Source organism: Fulvia fulva, chromosome 11 (assembly GCF_020509005.1).
Source record: "Fulvia fulva chromosome 11, complete sequence".
In the NCBI taxonomy this organism is placed as follows: Eukaryota; Fungi; Ascomycota; class Dothideomycetes; order Mycosphaerellales; family Mycosphaerellaceae; genus Fulvia; species Fulvia fulva.
In genome coordinates, this window is record NC_063022.1 from 2,298,751 (window position 1) to 2,317,931 (window position 19,181).

At 53.6% G+C, this 19,181-nt stretch overlaps 10 protein-coding genes across 10 annotated transcripts; 4 read left to right on the forward strand and 6 right to left on the reverse strand.

Moving 5' to 3' along the window:
- Positions 1 to 64: 64 nt before the first annotated feature.
- On the reverse strand, positions 65 to 903 carry CLAFUR5_13058 (uncharacterized protein; the record flags this gene model as incomplete). Its single annotated transcript, XM_047912206.1, has 2 exons — positions 65 to 773; positions 890 to 903. The coding sequence occupies 2 exons, from the start codon at positions 901 to 903 to the stop codon at positions 65 to 67; spliced, it is 723 nt and encodes a 240-aa protein (XP_047767905.1).
- A 444-nt stretch (positions 904 to 1,347) lies between these two features.
- On the reverse strand, positions 1,348 to 2,019 carry CLAFUR5_13059 (uncharacterized protein; the record flags this gene model as incomplete). The annotated part of the gene is made up of 1 exon (XM_047912207.1): positions 1,348 to 2,019. The coding sequence occupies one exon, from the start codon at positions 2,017 to 2,019 to the stop codon at positions 1,348 to 1,350; it is 672 nt and encodes a 223-aa protein (XP_047767904.1).
- A 416-nt stretch (positions 2,020 to 2,435) lies between these two features.
- CLAFUR5_13060 (uncharacterized protein) lies at positions 2,436 to 4,403 on the reverse strand (the record flags this gene model as incomplete). The annotated part of the gene is made up of 1 exon (XM_047912208.1): positions 2,436 to 4,403. The coding sequence occupies one exon, from the start codon at positions 4,401 to 4,403 to the stop codon at positions 2,436 to 2,438; it is 1,968 nt and encodes a 655-aa protein (XP_047768441.1).
- Positions 4,404 to 4,746: 343 nt separating this feature from the next.
- CLAFUR5_13061 (Spindle pole body protein pcp1) lies at positions 4,747 to 8,722 on the forward strand (the record flags this gene model as incomplete). The annotated part of the gene is made up of 2 exons (XM_047912209.1): positions 4,747 to 8,438; positions 8,491 to 8,722. 2 exons carry the CDS (start codon positions 4,747 to 4,749, stop codon positions 8,720 to 8,722), a joined length of 3,924 nt encoding a protein of 1,307 aa, XP_047768442.1.
- A 2,274-nt stretch (positions 8,723 to 10,996) lies between these two features.
- Positions 10,997 to 11,491, reverse strand: CLAFUR5_13062 (uncharacterized protein; the record flags this gene model as incomplete). Its single annotated transcript, XM_047912210.1, has 1 exon — positions 10,997 to 11,491. The coding sequence occupies one exon, from the start codon at positions 11,489 to 11,491 to the stop codon at positions 10,997 to 10,999; it is 495 nt and encodes a 164-aa protein (XP_047768443.1).
- A 167-nt stretch (positions 11,492 to 11,658) lies between these two features.
- CLAFUR5_13063 (uncharacterized protein) lies at positions 11,659 to 13,486 on the reverse strand (the record flags this gene model as incomplete). Its single annotated transcript, XM_047912211.1, has 2 exons — positions 11,659 to 13,098; positions 13,151 to 13,486. The coding sequence occupies 2 exons, from the start codon at positions 13,484 to 13,486 to the stop codon at positions 11,659 to 11,661; spliced, it is 1,776 nt and encodes a 591-aa protein (XP_047768444.1).
- Positions 13,487 to 14,329: 843 nt separating this feature from the next.
- Positions 14,330 to 14,640, reverse strand: CLAFUR5_13064 (Heat shock protein hsp9; the record flags this gene model as incomplete). Its single annotated transcript, XM_047912212.1, has 2 exons — positions 14,330 to 14,550; positions 14,607 to 14,640. 2 exons carry the CDS (start codon positions 14,638 to 14,640, stop codon positions 14,330 to 14,332), a joined length of 255 nt encoding a protein of 84 aa, XP_047768445.1.
- A 1,093-nt stretch (positions 14,641 to 15,733) lies between these two features.
- CLAFUR5_13065 (GTP cyclohydrolase 1 type 2) lies at positions 15,734 to 16,153 on the forward strand (the record flags this gene model as incomplete). The annotated part of the gene is made up of 2 exons (XM_047912213.1): positions 15,734 to 16,014; positions 16,099 to 16,153. 2 exons carry the CDS (start codon positions 15,734 to 15,736, stop codon positions 16,151 to 16,153), a joined length of 336 nt encoding a protein of 111 aa, XP_047768446.1.
- Positions 16,154 to 16,563: 410 nt separating this feature from the next.
- Positions 16,564 to 16,975, forward strand: CLAFUR5_13066 (uncharacterized protein; the record flags this gene model as incomplete). Its single annotated transcript, XM_047912214.1, has 2 exons — positions 16,564 to 16,572; positions 16,625 to 16,975. The coding sequence occupies 2 exons, from the start codon at positions 16,564 to 16,566 to the stop codon at positions 16,973 to 16,975; spliced, it is 360 nt and encodes a 119-aa protein (XP_047768447.1).
- Positions 16,976 to 18,167: 1,192 nt separating this feature from the next.
- CLAFUR5_13067 (uncharacterized protein) lies at positions 18,168 to 19,168 on the forward strand (the record flags this gene model as incomplete). Its single annotated transcript, XM_047912215.1, has 3 exons — positions 18,168 to 18,215; positions 18,271 to 18,351; positions 18,845 to 19,168. The coding sequence occupies 3 exons, from the start codon at positions 18,168 to 18,170 to the stop codon at positions 19,166 to 19,168; spliced, it is 453 nt and encodes a 150-aa protein (XP_047768448.1).
- Between the last annotated feature and the right edge of the window lie 13 nt (positions 19,169 to 19,181).

The window sequence follows — 19,181 nt, forward strand, 5'->3', positions numbered from 1 at the left end:
TTTTGGATGGGTCCAGGCCTTGTCTCACCGCTGCCTTTCCCCGTATCTTCGAAGGCTGTCGGAATTAGAGGTTGCTCACTCTCCCACCATTCCGATCCGCACCGTCGAGAAACTCAATCGTCTCCTGCACTCCTTCCTGGACTTGCATCCACCATTGTCCATCCTGTCCGGAAAGTGGCAGCTGAAACATCTCCATGACGGCCTTCTTGCCGCTCTCCCTGCATTTGGTACGTAGAGCCTTGACCAATGGTCCCAATCTCTCCACGATCCGGAGGGGATCGTTTGTATATCTGCACATGTCCCCATGGACGATGATGTTCTGAAGTGTTTGAAGCCGTGGGAGGTATTCGACCAAAGATGCCACTTCGCCACGGGTTAAATGGCTGATCTCGATGTTGTGAATGTGGTGGGCTCCGGGGTGGAGCGCTTCGAGGATTGGTGGGACGTAGACGCCGTTGCGAAGGCTGATTGTGTTGAGGCTATACAAGATTGGTGTTGCTTCGGTGTTGATGCGTTTGCAGGTGGCAAGGAGTGTGACACCAAGTTGAGCTGCTTGATTCGATGCGAGAGTAATGACGTCCGGGTCGCGGATGATGATGAGAAGTGGTTCGGGCAGTGTGAGGCTGTGGATATAAATCTTGTTCTTAAGTTCTGCTGGGATCTCGAGGACGTGGCAAGGGTTGTCTTGGATGGAAAGGGAAAGCTGTAAGCTGATGGTGAGGTCGGTGAGGTCGGTGAGGGCGGTGCTGGATGAGGGATCTTCGACCGATCTGCTAGAGTGGAAAAACTGAGTGAGTGGTCGATCATATGATGCACGAAACGTGCTTTTGGCGGTTATACTAGAGCAGTGCCGAATCTCTCGTAGCGTCGAAGAATATACTGCTCTTACCGTCCTGTAGGCATGTTGGAAGTTGAGGTATTGCTGATGCTGTGGCAAGAATCGGATACCAAGTAAGTAGCAGCAGACCTTGGGTCGATGTAGGAAATTGTGCTTCTTCGTGATCGCTGAGTAACTAACGGGCGTGGCGACCCGCTGAAGAATGTGCTGCCGCTACCATGTTGAAGGCGTGTTGCAGTTGCAATACCGCCCATCGTGTTGGTATACTGGTGTGTAGTGTTGTTTGAGAAGGTATAGAGTGTTGCAATGTTGTTGGCAAGGCCTGGAAAGATTCTCAAGTACCGCGTGAGCCCGTGATGCTCGTTCACCTCCCAAGCAGCACTATCATATGCCGAGGGAAGCCGGGAAGCATATGATATTCTTGTCCATTTGCACGTGAAACCCCCTCTTCAACATTCACTTCCGCTTCGCCTTGGTCGCGACTTAAGTTAAGCCTTCGCTGAAATCACCTACAGCATGTCATCGCCCAGCAACTTTCTGACACACTGCCAGTACTCAAGACTCCTGTCAGTGGGCAGAACCAAAATCTCCTTGACTTCCTTGTGCTCGCGCTTCTTGCTACTCTCTCGCATCGTCTCATACAATGGCCGCAACGCCTCTGCCATATCCCGTGGCCGCATGCAGATGCCTGTAGTCTTGACGGTGACAGTCTCCAGGTTCTTGGCCTGAGACAAGAGCAACATACCATTCCGACAGTCAGATGCCGCCACGCAGAAGAACGTGATGCGCCGAATGTGCTGGACGAAGTCTCCTGCTCCGCCGAGGAAAGGCTCGATCATGTGGAACTCAGAGAGGCTGAAGTGGTTCATGCCGTAAAACACCGGACTCGCCTCGTCACGGACTTCGTGGCAGGTTCTGAGCAGTGTACCCGCCAGTCCGACAGAGACGGATGTACCTTTGTCGTCCACGCAGTGTGCACGAGGGTTTAGTGTGTTGGTGAAGGGTAGACATGTTACGTGAATGGTCCTCGGGCCCACCAGGCATAATGCGTAGATCTCGTTCCGCAGCTCTGCTGGAAGTTTGAAGCAGCCCTGCTGACCCTTGAGGCCATGGTGAGCGATCTGATAGTTCGTGAAGTCTTTGCTGGTGGGCTGCTTCTTGCTGTGATGAGCGTCCGCCATGATTTTCGAGTGGTCGTGGATGTGAGTCGCTAAGCTTCTTGTGGTATCTTGTGATGGTATCTCGTGGTGCGAAGCTCGGTGTATGGTGGTGTCACAAGCAGGTGTTGTAATTGCGTATGTTGTTGCTGTGATCCATGGATGTGAAGTTGGCTTAAGAGTTTGCGCTAGAGCACATTTGTGGGTCAAGCTGGCAGGGAGTCAAGCTGGCAGGGATGTTTTGAACTCGTGCAGGCGCGACCAAGCACAACACTCTACTTGTGTACAGCGTCTGTCTGCAGCAGAGTCACATTCGCTTTTAGTGGCCGCTGCCAGGCACGCCGGCTGATTTGCTGCAATCCTAGGTTCTGCTAGGATACTCGGGAACAAAATTTGACTCCGCTGCAGACAGACGCTGTACTGCGTCCTCCACCCATCACTCACTCTCCCTCCTCCTCCTCCCCCTCATCCCTCGGCATACCCACCCCCAGCGCCCTCATTATATTCCCCGCCGGTCCCGCCATCCCCGCCTGCCCCTTGAAACTCTCCAACATATTCTTCGCCAGCCCCAAATCCACATCATTATACTCCTCATCATCCGAGCTCAGTTCTCCATCACCCGGTCCGATTTCTTCATCCGCCTCCTCCTCCTCGCCCTCAAAATGCACACCCTTCTTCTTTACCTGCAAGTTGGGCGGCCGTTCAGGTCCGAACGTGGGTTTGTCGACGGGTTTGACGGCTGGTGCTTTACCCTTGCCCTTTGACTTGGTGTCGGCGTTCAGGTTGAGGGCGCCGTGGTCTTTGAGCTCTTTTTCCATTAATTCGATGACTTTGCGCATCTCCTCATCTTCGTCGATGTCCGTGGCATCTTCGTCGTCTTGGAGGGCGAGTTTGCGGGCTTCGTCGAGGAGGCCGCTTTCTGCTTTTTGGTCGTCGCCCATGAATCGGACGTCTTTCATGGCGTCGTCGAACCATGCGTCTTCGGTGTCGGGGTGGGTGCCATTCTTTTTCATGTCGGCTTCGTCGAGTGGTTTGTCTTCGGCGTCTTCATCGCTGTCGGCGACTTCTTCGTCATCGTCATCCATGTCGTCAATGCCTTCGGCACCAGCTTCGTCATCTTCGAGGAAGTCTTCGAAACGGGAGACCATCTTGCGCAGATTCTCTTGCGCACCTTGGTCGCCGAAGCCATCACCTGCGCCGCCTTTGTTGCCACCGGCCTTGCCTGACAGTTCCTTCTCGAAGTCGTTGTAGTCGATGTCCAGCCACTTCTCGTCGTCCTGGGTCTTGGGCCAAGTAGCAAGCTCTGCGTCATCTGGCAGCTTCTCGTCCCCAGTCTCGATATCTTCTAGCAAGAGCTTGATCTCCCTGACATTCCTACTGTCTTGATTTTGCGGATCCGCCACCAACATCTCGAAACCACAAGTCAACTTCATGCCCATCGCCACTTTCTCATCCTTCATCCTCGGGATCACTGCAGTCCACGCCGGAGGTGGGTCAAAGACTTGACTCCGCAGCTGAGCATATCCAACTTTGGTGAACCTGACACTGACAATCGCAAAGTCTTCTGGTGGGAAGCTCAATGTTGCAGTATCCTTGGTCGCGAGCGGCTTGAGACTCACCGGATCGCGAAGGTAGAATGATTCGACAGCGGGCGAGATGTAAGCAGGATTGCGGTGAAGAATGTATGCAAGTCTTCGTGGGATTGAGATGGGAGCGTGATGTAGAGAGGATGAGATAGCGGAAGGATACTCCCGTAGTCTGTAGAAGGCTTCCTTCTCGATCTTTTCGTCTACAAGCAATTTCTCGGGCGTGCGCTTGATGGTCGATAATGCGTCTTCGAGGCTCATGTTCTGGTTTGGGGCGTCGCCTTCGAGTGGGATGATTTTCAGGTGGCCATCGTTTAGCCAGACACGATCCTCCGCAGTTTCTGGGCTGAGCCATTTCGGAAGGGAGTTGGCAGCTTCGATAAGCAGAAACTCGCCATCCGTGTCGTAGATTCTGATCCAGGCGTCTAAGAATTGTTTGCTGAGTTCGCGGAGCAGGTACACTATGAGCCACTCGTCCGCCACCGAATCTCCAAAGTTGGTCCGGCCACGCAGGTACGGCGGCGATTTTGTTGAGGCAAAGCGAGAAACATCGTCAGCCTTGGACAGATGGAGCTTGGGATGCAGAACGAGGTCGAAGGTGTCTCGTTGCCAGATGTAGTCGTTGAGGTACTTCTTCTTCTTCAGCTCGCTCACGGCTTTGAGCATCTCGTTGAGCGTGCAGCGAACGGCGGCCATGCTGTCCAGCTTCTGGTCGATGACATGTATAACATACTCGACGCAGTCGTCTGGAAGTCGTTTCGGAAAGCCATCAAAGCCTGCGCCGAAGCACTGGAGGCCATCATCCGGGAGCGGGTCGTCCATAGCCCGGATGGCACAGTATTCAAGCGGTTCCGTTCACAGTACACTGATGAAGATGACGAGCAGTGAATACAGTAGATGCACAGGCATGTAGCTGTTGTCTTGGCAGGTCAAGCAGAGAAAGTCCGTCTCGACTCTCGTGGAGTGGCGGTCTCGGCTCGACTTGCCCCTTGGAGAGTGTTGTCAGATGTAAACACCGACACCGACACCGACGCGGAACGTGAACATCAACTTTCGACGCGACATCGACATACTCAGCATTCGCACTTCTTGCACGACTTTTGCTTGGCTGGCGCGTATGTTGGATACTGACAGCATCGGGTAAGAGGAGGAAGTGCGCGCAACCATGGCGCACAACTACATCGACACGCCGGGCAGCGAGCGCGGTAGGAACAACACGTTCATGTCGAGTCCCGCCAAACACATCGATCTCTCCTTCGCACAGCCGTTCGCCTCGCCGTCGAAGAATCCCGCCCAAGATCTGCGCAACCAGATGCGAGGACTGCGCGGAGCTCCACCGCCAACCCGGACACCGCGACCGCGGACTGCCTTGGTCGACAAGCGCAATCCGGGCGGCAAGCAGGAGTTCACGCCGCTGCTGAAGAGCGCCAAGCGGAACCAGCTGCTGCAGCAGAGCGTGTTGGAGGACAAGGAGAACACGGCGGATCTGAAGACGCCGCACGGTCTGCGACAGAGCTACCGCGGTCGCACACCTGGACCGCCCATCTCGAGCTCGATGCTGGATGAGGAGACGGGACGCTCAGCAGACCGAGAAGCCACTCCTATTGCGCCGCAAGCTGCGAGTTCGTCGATGATCGACTCGACCCCCATACCACAACTACCGGACAGACACAAGCCTGGTGTGCTGGAGCAGGGAAACGCCCTTACCTTGCGCGACCAGGAAGCCAAGCTCGACCAGATTCAGAAGGACAACTTCGGCCTGAAGCTGAAGATCCACTTTCTCGAAGAGGCACTGCGGAAGACGGGCAACGAGTACCACCGGCAGACATTGAGGGAGAACGTCGAGCTCAAGACTGAGAAGGGCTCCATACAGCTGGACCTGAAGAAGCACAGAAAACGCGTGCAAGAGGCGGAGCGGCAGCTGGAGGAGTACAGGGTGCTCTTGAAAGAATACCAAGAGAAGGTCAAGAAGCGACACACCACCGAACGCGACCAGGAAGAGTTCGATCGTTTGCAGAAGATGGCGGAAGAGTCACAGAAGATCGCCGACGATCGTGAGCAAGAATTGGAGACCATGCGCGAGAAGCTGGACCAGGCCGAGCAGCTCCAGAACAGTGGCGACGATGCGGACAAGCTGAAGGAGCAACTGCAAGATCTCGAGCAGGATATTCGCGATCGTGATCGCGAGCTTGACGAAAAGGATGCCAAGATCGAGGAAATGCAAGACAAGCTGGACGAGGCCGCACGTTCGACAGACGACTCCGACGAGGTACAGCGACTGAAGGACGAGTTGCGAGAATGGGAGCAAGATGTGCAGGAGCGCGACCGTCAGCTGGAGGAGAAGGATGAGAGACTGGCGAAGCTCAAAGATCAGGTGAAAGCACTCCAGGCGGACAATGCGAATGTCGACAATATGCAGAAAGACATTGAAGAGATGGATGCTGAGCTGCGAGAGAAAGACGACGAGCTTGCCCAGAAGAAGAGACAGATATCTGAGCTCCAAGAACAAGTCAATGGCTCCTACGATCGCGAAAAGTCAACGAAGAAGCTGCGGAGTGATGTGTCTGATCTGGAGACCAAGCTCAGAGAAAAGGAGCAGAATCTGGATGAGAGCAGGGAGCAGATTCGTGGCCTCGAGAAGCGGCTTCAGTCTGCAGAGTCTGCCGGTTCTGACCTTCGACACAAGGACGACGAGCTTCGTAATGCTCAACGCGAGCTCGCGGACAAAGATGGCGAAATCCGAGCTCTACAGGAACGAGTACAGACTGCACGTGGCAGCTGGGATGCTGAAGCTCGCCAAGTCGATGAGCGCATGCAGGAGAAGGATCGCGTCATCCGGGAGAAGGAGAGCCTGCTACGAGACAAATCACGAGTGATCGAGGAGCGAGATGAAGAGCTGGCCGATCTCGAAAAGCGCGTCCGCACCGCAGAGCATGCTCGTGATGAAGCGCTTCGCAAGCAGAGTTCGGGCGTCCGTGAGCTGCAAGACCAGGTCAACGAAATGCAAGAGAAGCTGCGTGTGGCATCAGCTTCTTCACAGGCCAAGCTCAACGAGAAGGACGGTCTCATTCAAGCACGAGAGACGGAGATGCAAGCATTGCAGGATCGCCTCAGTAGTCTGCAGTCGGGTGATAATGCTGAACTTCGCAAGAAGCTTGAGCAGATCCAACGACTTGAGATGGAGCTGCAGAATAAGGAGCGTGACATCAAGGATCAGAGTCAGCAGATTATGAGCTTGAAGTCACGTCTTGGAGCTATGGAGACGCCATCAAAGAAAGACAGCCTAATCAAGCAACAAGCCGAGGAGGTCCGAAGTCTCCAACAGCAGTTGCAGCAAGCAGAACAGGACAAGGAGCGAGAGCTAGAAGAGGCTGATGGAATACTTGCAGACTATGAGGCCGAGCGAGATCAGCTTCAGAAGCAAGTCGAGTCTTTCCGTGGCAAGGACGAGCAGATCGTTAGTCTGGAGGATGAGCTCGATGATCTACAAGCGCAACTCCAGCAAGCTATGGAGCAGCGACAGGCGGACGTGCAGAAGCTGAAACAAGAACTTGAGGCTGCGCGATCAAGCAGGGGCGACTCTGAAGAACTTCAACGCAAGCTGCAAGAGATGCAGACAAAGTACGAAGATCTTGAAGCCGAGCTTGCCGTTCTGGAGGACAGCAACGGTTCCATGCAGCAGGAGAAGGCAGATCTTGAAAGTCGGATTCGTAGCCTCGAGAGTGAGGTCGAGCGAGCATGGCGCGCTAAAGACAACGGCACGCCAGTACGCGAGCGAGATGAGCTTCGACGAAAGCTGAGGACTGTTGAAAACGAGCGACAGAATCTGGCAGTCACAGTCAAGACACTTGAAGCTGAGCTCGACAATGCTGCCAAGTCACGTACCAATGGTACGCCAGTACGTGAGCGCAACGATGCCCGTCAGAAGCTTCGTGAAGCCGAGTCGCGTGCTGCCAAGTTGCAAGACCAGGTAAAGACGCTCGAGGATGAGCTGGCCTTTGCTCAACAAGAGCGAACTATCGCAGAAGAGCGCCAAGATCTGCACGAGATGCTCAAGCAGTCGAAGCTCGAAGCCGAGCAGTTGTCCATCAAGCTTGCCAAGCGCGAGAAGCAGGAGACCGCAGCCAAGCGCAAGGAGAATGAGCTTCAAAGCCAGCTGCAGAATGCTCATGCTGAGATTGAGGATCTTCAAGCCCAAATTGCTGAGATGGAGAACCAGACCGCGGCTTTCACGACTAAGCAGCAAGATCACCGCGGTACTGCTCGAGAGCTTCGAAATGCAAAGGCCCGGCTTGAAGAGTTGCAACTTCAGATCCAAGACCGACAAGGCAGCTCGTCGGGACACGCCAGACGAGAAGCAGAACTACGCGCTCAACTCCGAGACACCAAGGCCGAGCTCGACAAACTACAGCTCGAGGTTGTGGAAAAGGACGACAGACTTCAGATTCTCCAGCGTAAGGAACACGACCTCCGCGAACGTCTTGGAAAGGCGCGAGCAGACGAGACTTTTGATCTCAACAAGCAAGACCTCCAAGCACAGCTGGATGACGCCGAAGTCGAGCTCCAAGCCTTGCAATCACAACTCGTGGACCGCAGCAGACTCCTTCAAGCTTCGAGCGAGCGAGAGAAAGAGCTCCGCAACAAACTGAAGAGTGTTCGCTCTGCTGACCATGCGATGAGCGCCGACCAGTTCCAGAAGATGCAGAATGTCGAGACGAGGCATCAAGCGGAGCTGAAGGGTTTGGCGAAGCAGATCCAGTACCTCCGCGCCAAATGCACGAGAGAAGAAACGTTCCGAGCCGATCTTGTATTTGTGAAGAAGTGGTTCCTGATGCAGGTTGGGATGTACAATGCCTGGTAAGTTCACTACCCCTAATTCTTCAGCACGACTATATTAACAATTTGACAGCAACAAAGCCGATATCCGCCTCCTGGAAGAAATCGGCGTGACGCCGGATATGTCGTTCCGAGAGAAGAAGCACTCGTTGCGCACCGTTGGTTTGATGGTTGTGGCGAGTGTGAGGATGAAGAAGTTACAGGAGCAGTGGGCGCCGCAGAAGAAGTTGAATGAGGTGCTTTTGAAGAAATTGGAGGGAATGAGGAGGGAGCGGAAGGTTTTCAGTGGGAAGGCTGGGCGGTGATGGAGGTTGATGTTTGACGCTCATCCTTGCCCGATATGTTACGACTGATGATGATAGCGTGGTGTTGGTGGTATGGCGTTCGTTGAAGTGTGCATACATAACATGAACCTGGAAGACATCTCGTATTCGCAAATCGACTTCTTGTCATGTTCTGGATCCTGGCTGTAAGATCGACATCGAACTCGAAAAAGGCAAGGCACAAAAAGAGTAAAAAGAACAAACAGCCTTATCCGGTTGAATAGGTGCCACATGCGACTACACTCCGTGGAAGCAACGTGGCACGGTCAGCTGTTGCGCTGCGTACTTGACTAGGCCATCGCGACAAGAGTCTCTGTCGAGAGGCGCTACAGTTTCTATGGTCAACATCGGTTCGATGCTAGCGGCAACGCTGGTGAAATGGCATGTGATCACCTCCCCATGACTCCTGAAGCCGCAAGGTATATATGCTCACATCATCTTGGATCTTTCGACAGATATCCTCGCTCGAATGGCTCAGTCAAGACACTGCAAGTGTCGGCTTGCCTAATGCTCCAACTGCTACTTCTGGTCCATGTCATTGACATGGTTGTCGAAGTATTGGTAAGCACAGTCATTCGCGCGAGGATGTTTTGTTTTGTTGAATTTGGGTCTTTTTGCTCTTAGTGTCAGCTCTATCAGATATTAGACATTACGTCGTGAAGGGAAATGTTTTTTTGCTGGCAAGAGCTAGGAGCAAAAGAGGATGAGCAGGATGCAAGCACGGAAGCATTGTAGCAAAAAGACGAGAAGAAACAAACACCACTGCTCGAACAGCGGGAGCACGGAAGAAGAAGTTTCCACTCCGATGGAGTGTAGCGCCCCTTCCATAGAGCTGATCGTGAAAGCGTATTGCTCTCACTTTGCCATTCGAGCAGAGATGTCTGTCGGAGGCAACGCGTAACCGGCTGTATATCTACCGTTGTTTGGTGATGCCAAGAACAGCGAGGCTTGGGCATGTGATCGGTGTCTGAGTCCGAGTCAGGAGATCAGAGTGGTAATATAATCTGTTGCATGGCTGAGTCTCATCGACAAGCATCTTTGGTCGAATGGCGCAGTCAAGGTGCTATACAGTATGAGACTGTAATCATGATATGACGGTAGTTTGGCTTCACGTCAATGGCCGTGAGGTCCTCGGCGGTGTAATCAGGCCTTTCGAGCAGGGGTGTTTGTTTTACTTTTTGCTCTGACACGGGCCTTCGCCAAGTTTACAGCGTCTGTCCGCATAAGAGTCACAAGTGTCTTTAGTTGCCGCGCTCGGAGCACAAACCAATCCGCTGCGATCCTGGATTTGGCTGGGATGTTCGGCAACGCTTGTGACTCTTATGCGGACAGACGCTGTACAGCGAATCAGCATAAGCATGACAATCATTGAGCATTGTAGGGGTCCTCTGGGAATCGAAACTTCTAGCATCACTATCGCGAGCTGAAGGAGTGCAGTTGAAGCAAAAAGAACGAACAACCTTGCCGAGAGGCACCCCAGCACCACCAGACAGAGGGATGTGAAGAATCATCACGCGCTGTCAATGTTATCACCGGATTCAAGGCAGGGCAGCGACTCGGCGAAGGAGACGTAAGTAGGCTGTAGCACTGACTTTGCTAGCATGAGGTAAGAAATATCGCAACAGAGGCCACATTTTCTATCTGTATCGTCCGTGACGCTCCCTCTTTCCCTCCACGTCCTCGCTCGCATAGTCTATATCATGACCTTCTTGTGCCCCATACGACTCGCCAAAGCGACGCCGGAGACATCACAAGCAGAAACAGAGTCCACTCGATCGGCGGCGTCCGTTTTGCCTGCCCACTAGCAAGACCTTGAAGCCACCATACGCATATCTCTCTACTTCGCTGCGCGGGTGTAGACTCTGTGGTAGGATTATCAAGGGGATACACCAATCGTAGTCGACCCGTGCTTGGACCATAATGCATGAGTGTGAACCGCGGCTGTGGTCCTTCCAAGTGCGACAAATGCAGCCCAGGCGTAAAAGCAGCCAATATGCTCATCTCTCTGCTCTCCAGATGCCGTTCGTTGACGGACAACTTCATTTGATGCAAGTTACCATTACTTGTCCCGTCGTACATGTAAGCGCCACGATGTCTTGACTCGAAGATCTTGCACAAGGTCCTGCGGATGATCTCGACTTCCCCCAGTGTCAGTTGTTCAAACGGCTCTTTCAGGGAAATGGCCGCCGCGAGTTCTTGCACATTCTTGTTCCCCCGGAGCCACCGCCGCGCCACGTGAGACTCAGATGCGCGGTACTATAGTCGACATGCCCACCGCCCGGTCTGCTTGTCCATCGTCAGCGTAAGGCGGCTACTCCTTACTTCCAGCACGCCCCACTCAACATAGTACTCGAAATCCACATGTCGTGCCTGTCGCCAGATATGGTGAGAGACGCATTGTCGGAGCCCCTTCGTTCCCGTGGCACCATGCGCCATCATCCCCTGGAATTCATGCTTGCTGGTGAAGAATTCGTCGACCTCGCATTTCATCTGGTGGCACAGACTGCGTGCTTTCTTGAGAAACATGATTGTCCGCAGATCCTCATAGCCGGGAATGTAAGATTCCAGTCGTCGGTACGCGTAGCCTTGGTACATGGGTTGTTGTCCGAAGCATGTTAGCACCGTGTCGTGTCTACTGACGAAGAGGTAGGAGTATATCTCGTGGCGAAGTTCTGGTGGAAGGTCGAAGAAGCCGATTTTAGTCTTTGTAGTGGGTTCCATGTTGATGCATGTATTTTGCGACGATGCCATGTCGGTTGGGTCGTATAGTGATGAAGTCGGCGAAGATAATTGTGATATGATCTCGTCGCAGAAAATTCATCGTGGTGAGAGCTGGTCATCAGTCCTCCGAGCCTCCTCAGTGGTCGAGTGTTTGCCGATGCCAACAATCTTTCACATTGCTGCACAGGCAGCATTGCTCACTTCCTCCTCTTTCCCAAAGGTTGCACATTCGCTGGGTTGTCGATCGCTAGCGGCAACTGCCTCAGCTCAACAGTGTCCGCATGTCCATATTCACTTCCCTTGTCAAACGCAGCCTGCGACGAGTCCATGACCTCACCATACCGCACTGGCTTATTCCCAGCACCTCTGACAAGCTCAGTCACCTCTGCATTAGGATGTTCCTGTGCCAGAAGAGGAGCATTGAAAGCCTTCGCGGTTTCGATTGGACTCATCGTGACATTCCTTCCCAGCAGCCAGAATCCATTGAAAGTGCACATGACGATTATCATAGCAAGGAATGTCAATGCTACTGCACCGGCGAGGTACTCAAAGTGTGAGCGATAGACAGTGACGGTTCGTACTTCGCTGGTCTGCTGCATCTCCTGGAGTGTAGTGGCGTTGCCCTGTGCTATGGCGGCTCGGAACATGAGGTCGCGGGCGCGTTCAAAGAGATACTCTGTAGGATCGGTGAACTTGGTGTAACACATGCCAGAAGTATAGTCAGTCACATCGTCCAGGTCGGCGAATTGTGCTGCGAGTGAGCCGTCCGACGAGACGGTATAGCCAGCAGCCCCGGCAAAGCTGAGGCGCGTAGCTGAGTTGAGCCGGGAGCTGAGAGCATATGCATATCCACCAAGTGGAGATGGCAGACCGTACATCGTCTCAGGAGTATACTCCACAAGCTCTAAAAGGCGATCGGTGTGGATGTTCGAGTTTGGGTCGAGGGCTATCGTTGACTTGTTGCCATTGATGGTGACAGGATACTCCACGGTGGCAGCACCGATGGTACAATTTCTGACCTCGAGTTTCCCTTGGGAGCAGTCTTTCTCAGGCTTGAACTGCAGATCCAGAGTGATGTTCGAAGGAGTCATTGCCGACCAAGAGAAGTCCACTTGAAAGATGTCAAGGCCATCGAAGGATTGTTGGTTGACAGATCCGTCGCTCGAAGTGTATGAAAGGTCGAAGTCCGCAGTGCTCGAATTACAGCTGACAGCGAGCCCGGCAGCTTGTAACGTTCCAGAACAGATCCCATCGCTAGCGCAGTCAGTATGGTTCACGACAATGTCCAAACCCTTGTTCCAGTCCTGCACAATGGGAGTGAAGTTGGCATCGAGCATCGATACGATGTAGGCTCGTCCAGAAGTGTGGCCACTGGGTTCCTGAAGAGATGTCACAGCTGGCACGTTCACACGAACGTCGTCGGACAGATAGCGCTGACTGTCGGTCATGGTGGTCGATGCTCGCTGGAGTAAAGGTCCATTGATGGGAGTGATGGCCAAGTACAATGCTGCGAAGGAGATGAAATTGAAGTTTCTGCCCGCCAGCGCTGCTGCTACGGGGCTCGTGCCATGATCCCAGTATCGATGGAGGTCACCCAGCTGGGTGCCTTCCTTCAAAGCTTTGCGCCACCAGTAGATCTGGATCTCTTGTCAGCGGTCTACACATAAGCAGATAGTCCCTAGGACATACTGTCAAGCCTTGACTGAACGCCGCACTAAGCAGGATGTTTCCAAGAGTGTAAGCCACAGAGAGATACAAACTAGGCGGATACTTCCAGCTGGTGATAGGTGCTCCATTCGATGTGGCCAGAATCGCAATGTTCACCACAATGCAGCACAACACGCCGAACAGACAACTAATGCCGCCCCAAGGTATACGGCGGAGGAATCCGGGCTGCCATGCGTTCATCTTGGGCTGTTTCTCCATCTTCGGTGTGTGTCCGCGGCCGCGTTTCCAGACCTTCCAGGAAGTGTTGCTGTCCAAGAGTGACTGCGAAGATTCATGTTCTCGCCGTCCTTCAGACATTGTTGCGTCGAGAACACTGTTCCTCTAGTTCGTGACGGTAATTTGCAAGGTTCCAAAATATCCCAGTCACGCCAGTATAGCATTTCTCCGGTGCCGAACACGAGGTGTTGCAAAGTCGCCACATCTTGTTCGTGTTCCTGAGGCCGATCTTTCTTGGCTTGCACTGCTACGAGAGTCGATTGGGATCATGACGGGTTCCTGGAACAAGACGCATCATTTACTGCGGTACCGACCTCGTTATTCTCGTATGCAGCCTTGGGCGTGTTGTGGAAGTGGTGAGGTTGGTTCTGCGCGAACCAAGAAGCTTTCCGGCATTGGCCCCACGTGATCACCACCAGGAAACGGTGCTTGGTCCTTCGGGTCTTTTGACTGCGTTCAGTCTTCTTCAGGCAAGCACACGCAGAAGCTTGCCTCGTTATGACAACACTGCTTGGTTGAGATGAGATCGATTTTGAACGCTGATGAGACAAGACAGGTGATGTACGAACTACGCGACTTGCCCTTGCCCCGAACGAGCAGCGGCGCGTGCGATACGGGCCAACTACGTCCCGTCGTCCAGTGACAAAAGGTCAGCAGTGAGAGGTGGAGACGAGGGAACAGCGTTGAAAGAGCGAGGCATGAAGGAAGAGGACACAAGACAATGTTGATCAGCAGCTCTCAGGCTGGATGCATTCCCATACTATGGTCGTGGTATCATATCGTATCAAAAACTCCACCCTGCTTGGGGTATCAGGTAGTCGTATCCATGCTTCATATCCGCCCTTCCTGCCTCAGCCCTCATGCTGCATGATGCCTAGGTGTGGTGTGGGTCGGTGTCAGGTGCTTGGAGAGATGTCGAGGCATTTATTTGTTCATGCCGACGGCGTTCTTGGCCTTGTCGAGGATGGACTCGTCCTTGGCGTCATCCTTGCTGCGGGATGCCTTGTCGCCGAGAGACTGGGTGGTGGACTTCTGGCTGTCTGGGACGAGGTCACGGGCGGCCTTGTCGCCGGCGCCGGAGAGACCCTCACCGACCTTGTCGAGGGTGGACTTGGAGGAGTCTGGCTGGGCTTTGTCACCGATCTCTGTGGTGGTTGTTAGCGGGCGGTCAAAGAGGAGGAGGTGATGAGTGAGAACATACTGGAGGAGAGATCCTTGCGTCCTGCGTCAGTCATGTTGGCGGTTGGATGTGGTGTTGGTTTGGTTTGGTTTGATTGAGTTGATGTGGTGGTTGTTTGTGTTGGAGTTGCTTGTGTTGGTGGTTGATGTAGAAGAGAGGGATCAAGTACAAAGGAAGAGCTACTTATGCTGCCTTGCGGGCTGGCAAGCTGGCAAGCTGGCAAGAGTGAACAGCATGTGAGGACGTCATAACTCGTCACGCAGAGTGAAGGAGCTCTGGCAGCAGTCACGGGCGACGCGACACGCAAGCAGCATGCAAGTGAAGGCGCCACCACTTCACGCGATGACAGCCACCACCGCTTTCGTTTTCACATGAATAGCGGGGCAGTGACAACTGTGGCTCGTTCATCATGCTGCAAGCAGGCACGGCAGGTAATTGTGCAGCCCATTGATCGAGATTGCTCTCCACAGCTCTACATCGTCTCTTCATGGGATCAGTGCCCATCCTCATGTCAATGATGCCTTCTCATGCCTCGGGCTTGTTTTCTGGGCTTCACTGTTGCCACGAACACAGCAGAATGCTGACCAGCGATACGTCACTGCTATTGACTTTGTGAATGTGGTAAAACCTGCTATGATGGAATTCGACATGGGTCACAAGATGCCAGTCCACTTCGCACTTGCCGCATGCGGGATGGCGGGGTTGCACTTGCCCTGAGATGACGTCTGCGCCACGTTCCAGATCCAGCCCGATTCTGATGCAAGACATCACACGTGGAGACGGCAATGATGTGAGGCTTGAGCCTTCCGCTTGTGTGGCAAGGAGTAAATGCCTCATATCGTCTTTGGCAATGGCCGCACGCGTTGTGTCAGGAACCAAATGCTATCCGCAGCAAGCCGCTCGTTCAGAAGCCGAAAACAGGACCCTGGCAACAGCAGCATGATGCAGCTTGCTGGCGACAACAGCTATGTCTGCGTCTGCATCTCAACCGCGTCGACCTCATGACACTCCATCGTACAATTGTCCAAGGCACGCGTTACACCACGTCCGCCAGCTCACCACGCATCTGCTTGTCTCGAAGGAACACAACTGCCTTGTTTGCATGTCGGAAGATCATACCGCAGCTCTCAGCGCCAACGATCCGAGCCATGGCGTCCGCTTCCAACGACCGCTACAAACTCATCTTCTTCACTCCGCCTCAAGATCTGCCAAAGATCAAAGAAGCCATCTTCGCAGCAGGAGCCGGTCGTTTCAATAATTACACCGAATGTGGCTTCACATCACCCGGTGTGGGCCAGTTCCGACCCGGCGATGCTGCAAACCCGCACATTGGTGAAAGAGGCAAAGTGGAAGAGGTAGGAGAGGTCAAGTTCGAGACTGTGTGCTCTGGTAGGGATGTGACGAAAGAGGTTGTTGCGGCGCTGAAGAGGTAGGTCGCTGCGTGAGATCCGCAGTAGTCGTGCTATGCAGCCAGTGCAAGAGGTGAGCAAGAGAGGAGAGCTGACTTCAGCAGGACACATCCATATGAAGAGCCGGCGTACGAAGTGTACAAGCTTGAGGACTTCTGAATCGTGCATTCGGATTTCGACGCAACTTTACTCGGTATCTCAATGAGTGGTGAGGATTGTGCGGTTCGAGATGAAGCCATTGCAGTGGACAGACTCCAAGTCGTGGAAAGCGAGCGATTGATTGACCAGCCGAGGAGACCATGTGTATATGTGATGTACAGCAAGGAGCATCGTAGAGGTAAGCTGGGCGAGCGTACGCTGTCGAGTAGTCAGCGATGAATGAAGCGCCGGGTGAGGAGCATTCAGCATCTCGGAATGGACTTGTGACTTTTCCACTTTATGTCCGTGCGATCTTTCCACGCGCGCAAGTTTGCGCCTGACTTCTTGCTTCTTCTTGCAACACCACACAAATCCACACATACAGCTTCTCGCACCAAGCCCTGCTAGCAACGGCGACCCAGACCACCACGATGGCGAATGTAAGAATGCTCCTAACCCTCAATGATTTACCATACGCTGACAGCATAGCAGCCACAGGGTCTCCTCGACCTCCCGCCAGAGATTTGGTCTCAAATCGGCAAGCTCGTGGTCGACAATGAAGCAAACCTTCCTTATTACGACTTCCTCACTGTAGAACGGCTTTCACGTGGCCAGCCTCAGCCTCCAGTCACTCGTGTCTGCAAAGTCTTGCGCGAGGAGCTCCTGCCCTACTACTACAAAACCAAGATCTGCATGTCGAGGGATCGTGCTGAGACTGCCGAAATCTACTGGAACAGCCTCAAAAAGATTGTACCTTTGCTGGGATCCCTGGGTTCTGCTAGAGTCGCTAGCTGGCTGCCAAGAAAACAGGAAGAATGTGCGCGGCTTGTCGATCTGCCATGATCGTGAGCTTGTGGCCCAGCACCTCGAGGAGAAATGGAAAGTGAAGCTGGAGCTTTCTGAGGCTCAGGTGTACCAGGATGATGAGAGAGAATACGCAGTGCGACTATTGTAGGGTTGGTGGACGTGTACCAGAGCGCGGAAGGAGCGAGCGCGCCCGTGGACGCGCTTAGCGTAGCTGCTGCATTTGGAGTTTGCCTCCAAACTGGCCTTTGACTTCTTCTTGACTTCAACCCTCACCTCCACTTCAACACACACTTCACCACACGCACACACACACCTCCCCATCATGGCAGTCTGCGGCAAGGACGAGACCGCGCCTGTCAGCGCGAGCAAGGTATGTGCGACCTCTCACGCACCAATAACTGTCCCACCGACGCCACAGGATCGGAGATGTCTCCTCGACCTTCCTCCTGAGATATGGTCGAAGATTGGCAAACACGCCGTCGACAACGAGCCTAACTTCACACTCGAGACCGTAATGGTACCACGAGCGCAAAACCAATACCACTAGCCAGCAATCACGCGCACGTGCAAGGTCCTTCGCGACGAGCTGCTACCATACTATTACCGCACCAAAATCTGCATGTCTAACCAGCATCCTGACGCCGCCAGTCCCACACACTACGGGTGCCCAACATCTTTCGGCATTAACAACCCCCGCGCAGTTCGCCAGTGGCTGCAGGCGATTGGGCATAAAAACGCGAGGCAGGTACGCGGCTTGACTATAGTCAGTACAGACGATCTGACAGCAGCGGATGTCGGGCGTGTGTGGAAAGTGAAGGTGGAGCTCGAGAAGCGTATGTCGTGGAGTGGTACGTACGATGATGACCTCTTCGAGTATGCGGTGCGATTTGTGTGACGAGCTTTAAGTGCCAGGACGGCGATAGCTTAGACCACTGGGAAATGAGGGTGTTTGAGGGCCGAAACGGTAGACTTACAGGGAATCGAAGAGTTCACAAATTACATGTATTATCTGGCGACTTGTTCCCTAGTGCAACTTTCTATAGGTAGCAGGCCGTCCTCGAAGTCGCTTCCGAAAGTCTCAATCAGTCCGCATTGCTTTCATATGACAATCGAGCATCGGAAGCCCGACCAAAGCCGTCACTTCCTTTTTCCGCCTCGACTAGCAACTTCACAACAACATCAAACGCAACCACAAATTGCCTCCACCGCCACAGTAGTCACCAACACCATGGCCGCCAACATCTGCATTGCCGATGGCACGACTGAAAATGCCAAAGTAGGTCTCATCATCACGCGATAGCAGCAGTATCTTGCTGACACACCACCAACAGCCCTTTCGCCTCCTCGAACTCCCACCAGAGCTCTGGTCTAGAAGTGGAAAGATGGCAATCGATGCCGAAGCAGATCTCGCAGTCAGGGACCTTAATCCTAGCCGTCCAGGCCCCTCCTACCACCAACCTCGAATCACTCGCACGTGCAGAGCACTTTGACTGGAGCTGTTGCCATACTACTATCGAACCAAAATTAGCCACCACCCCAATCGGCCCCGGTTGGACCGCATGGTGGGGTTCATGGGGGCTAGAAGCGCGGAATGGGTCAAGAAGTGGTTGCGAGCGATTGGAGCCGATGACAGGAAGAACGTGCGTGGATTGGTTTTATCGAAGCGGACGGAGCTTATATTAGAGAGTGTCGTGCGTTTCTTTGAGGTTGATGTGGAGCTTAGTGAGACCTACGAGGTTCACGAGGATGAATGAAGCAGAAATTTGGTGTACCAGGTGAGGTTCCTGCGATGATATCGAGGTCCAAGCGAACGGACGATAAGGACGGCGCGTTGAGCGTGGACGAGGGATGTTTCTAGCACGCCAGGACTCGGTGCCTTCACGTATATCCTCACTCTCGACGCAGACCCTACGCGTTGTCCAACAGCCACCAATCTCCTGCATCAACCAAGTCTTGCGTTCGGAGTTGCTTCCTTATTACTACAAGACCAAGACCGAGCTGCACTACAAGCTGTGGTGCGGAGAAGGGGCCCTTGTGGAAAAGTGGCTCCGTGCCATTGGGCCAGTGCACGGAAGCCTGATAAGTGGCTTCAAAGTTCAGGTCTTCCGACGGAATCGACTGGAGAAGCTCAGGGAGTACGTGAAGGACCACTGGACAGAGGACGACGTGATTCTCACCTGTATCAAGACTGGAGAGGCACACGACACGTACGAGGTCCGATTCGGATGAGGATTTTCAGGAT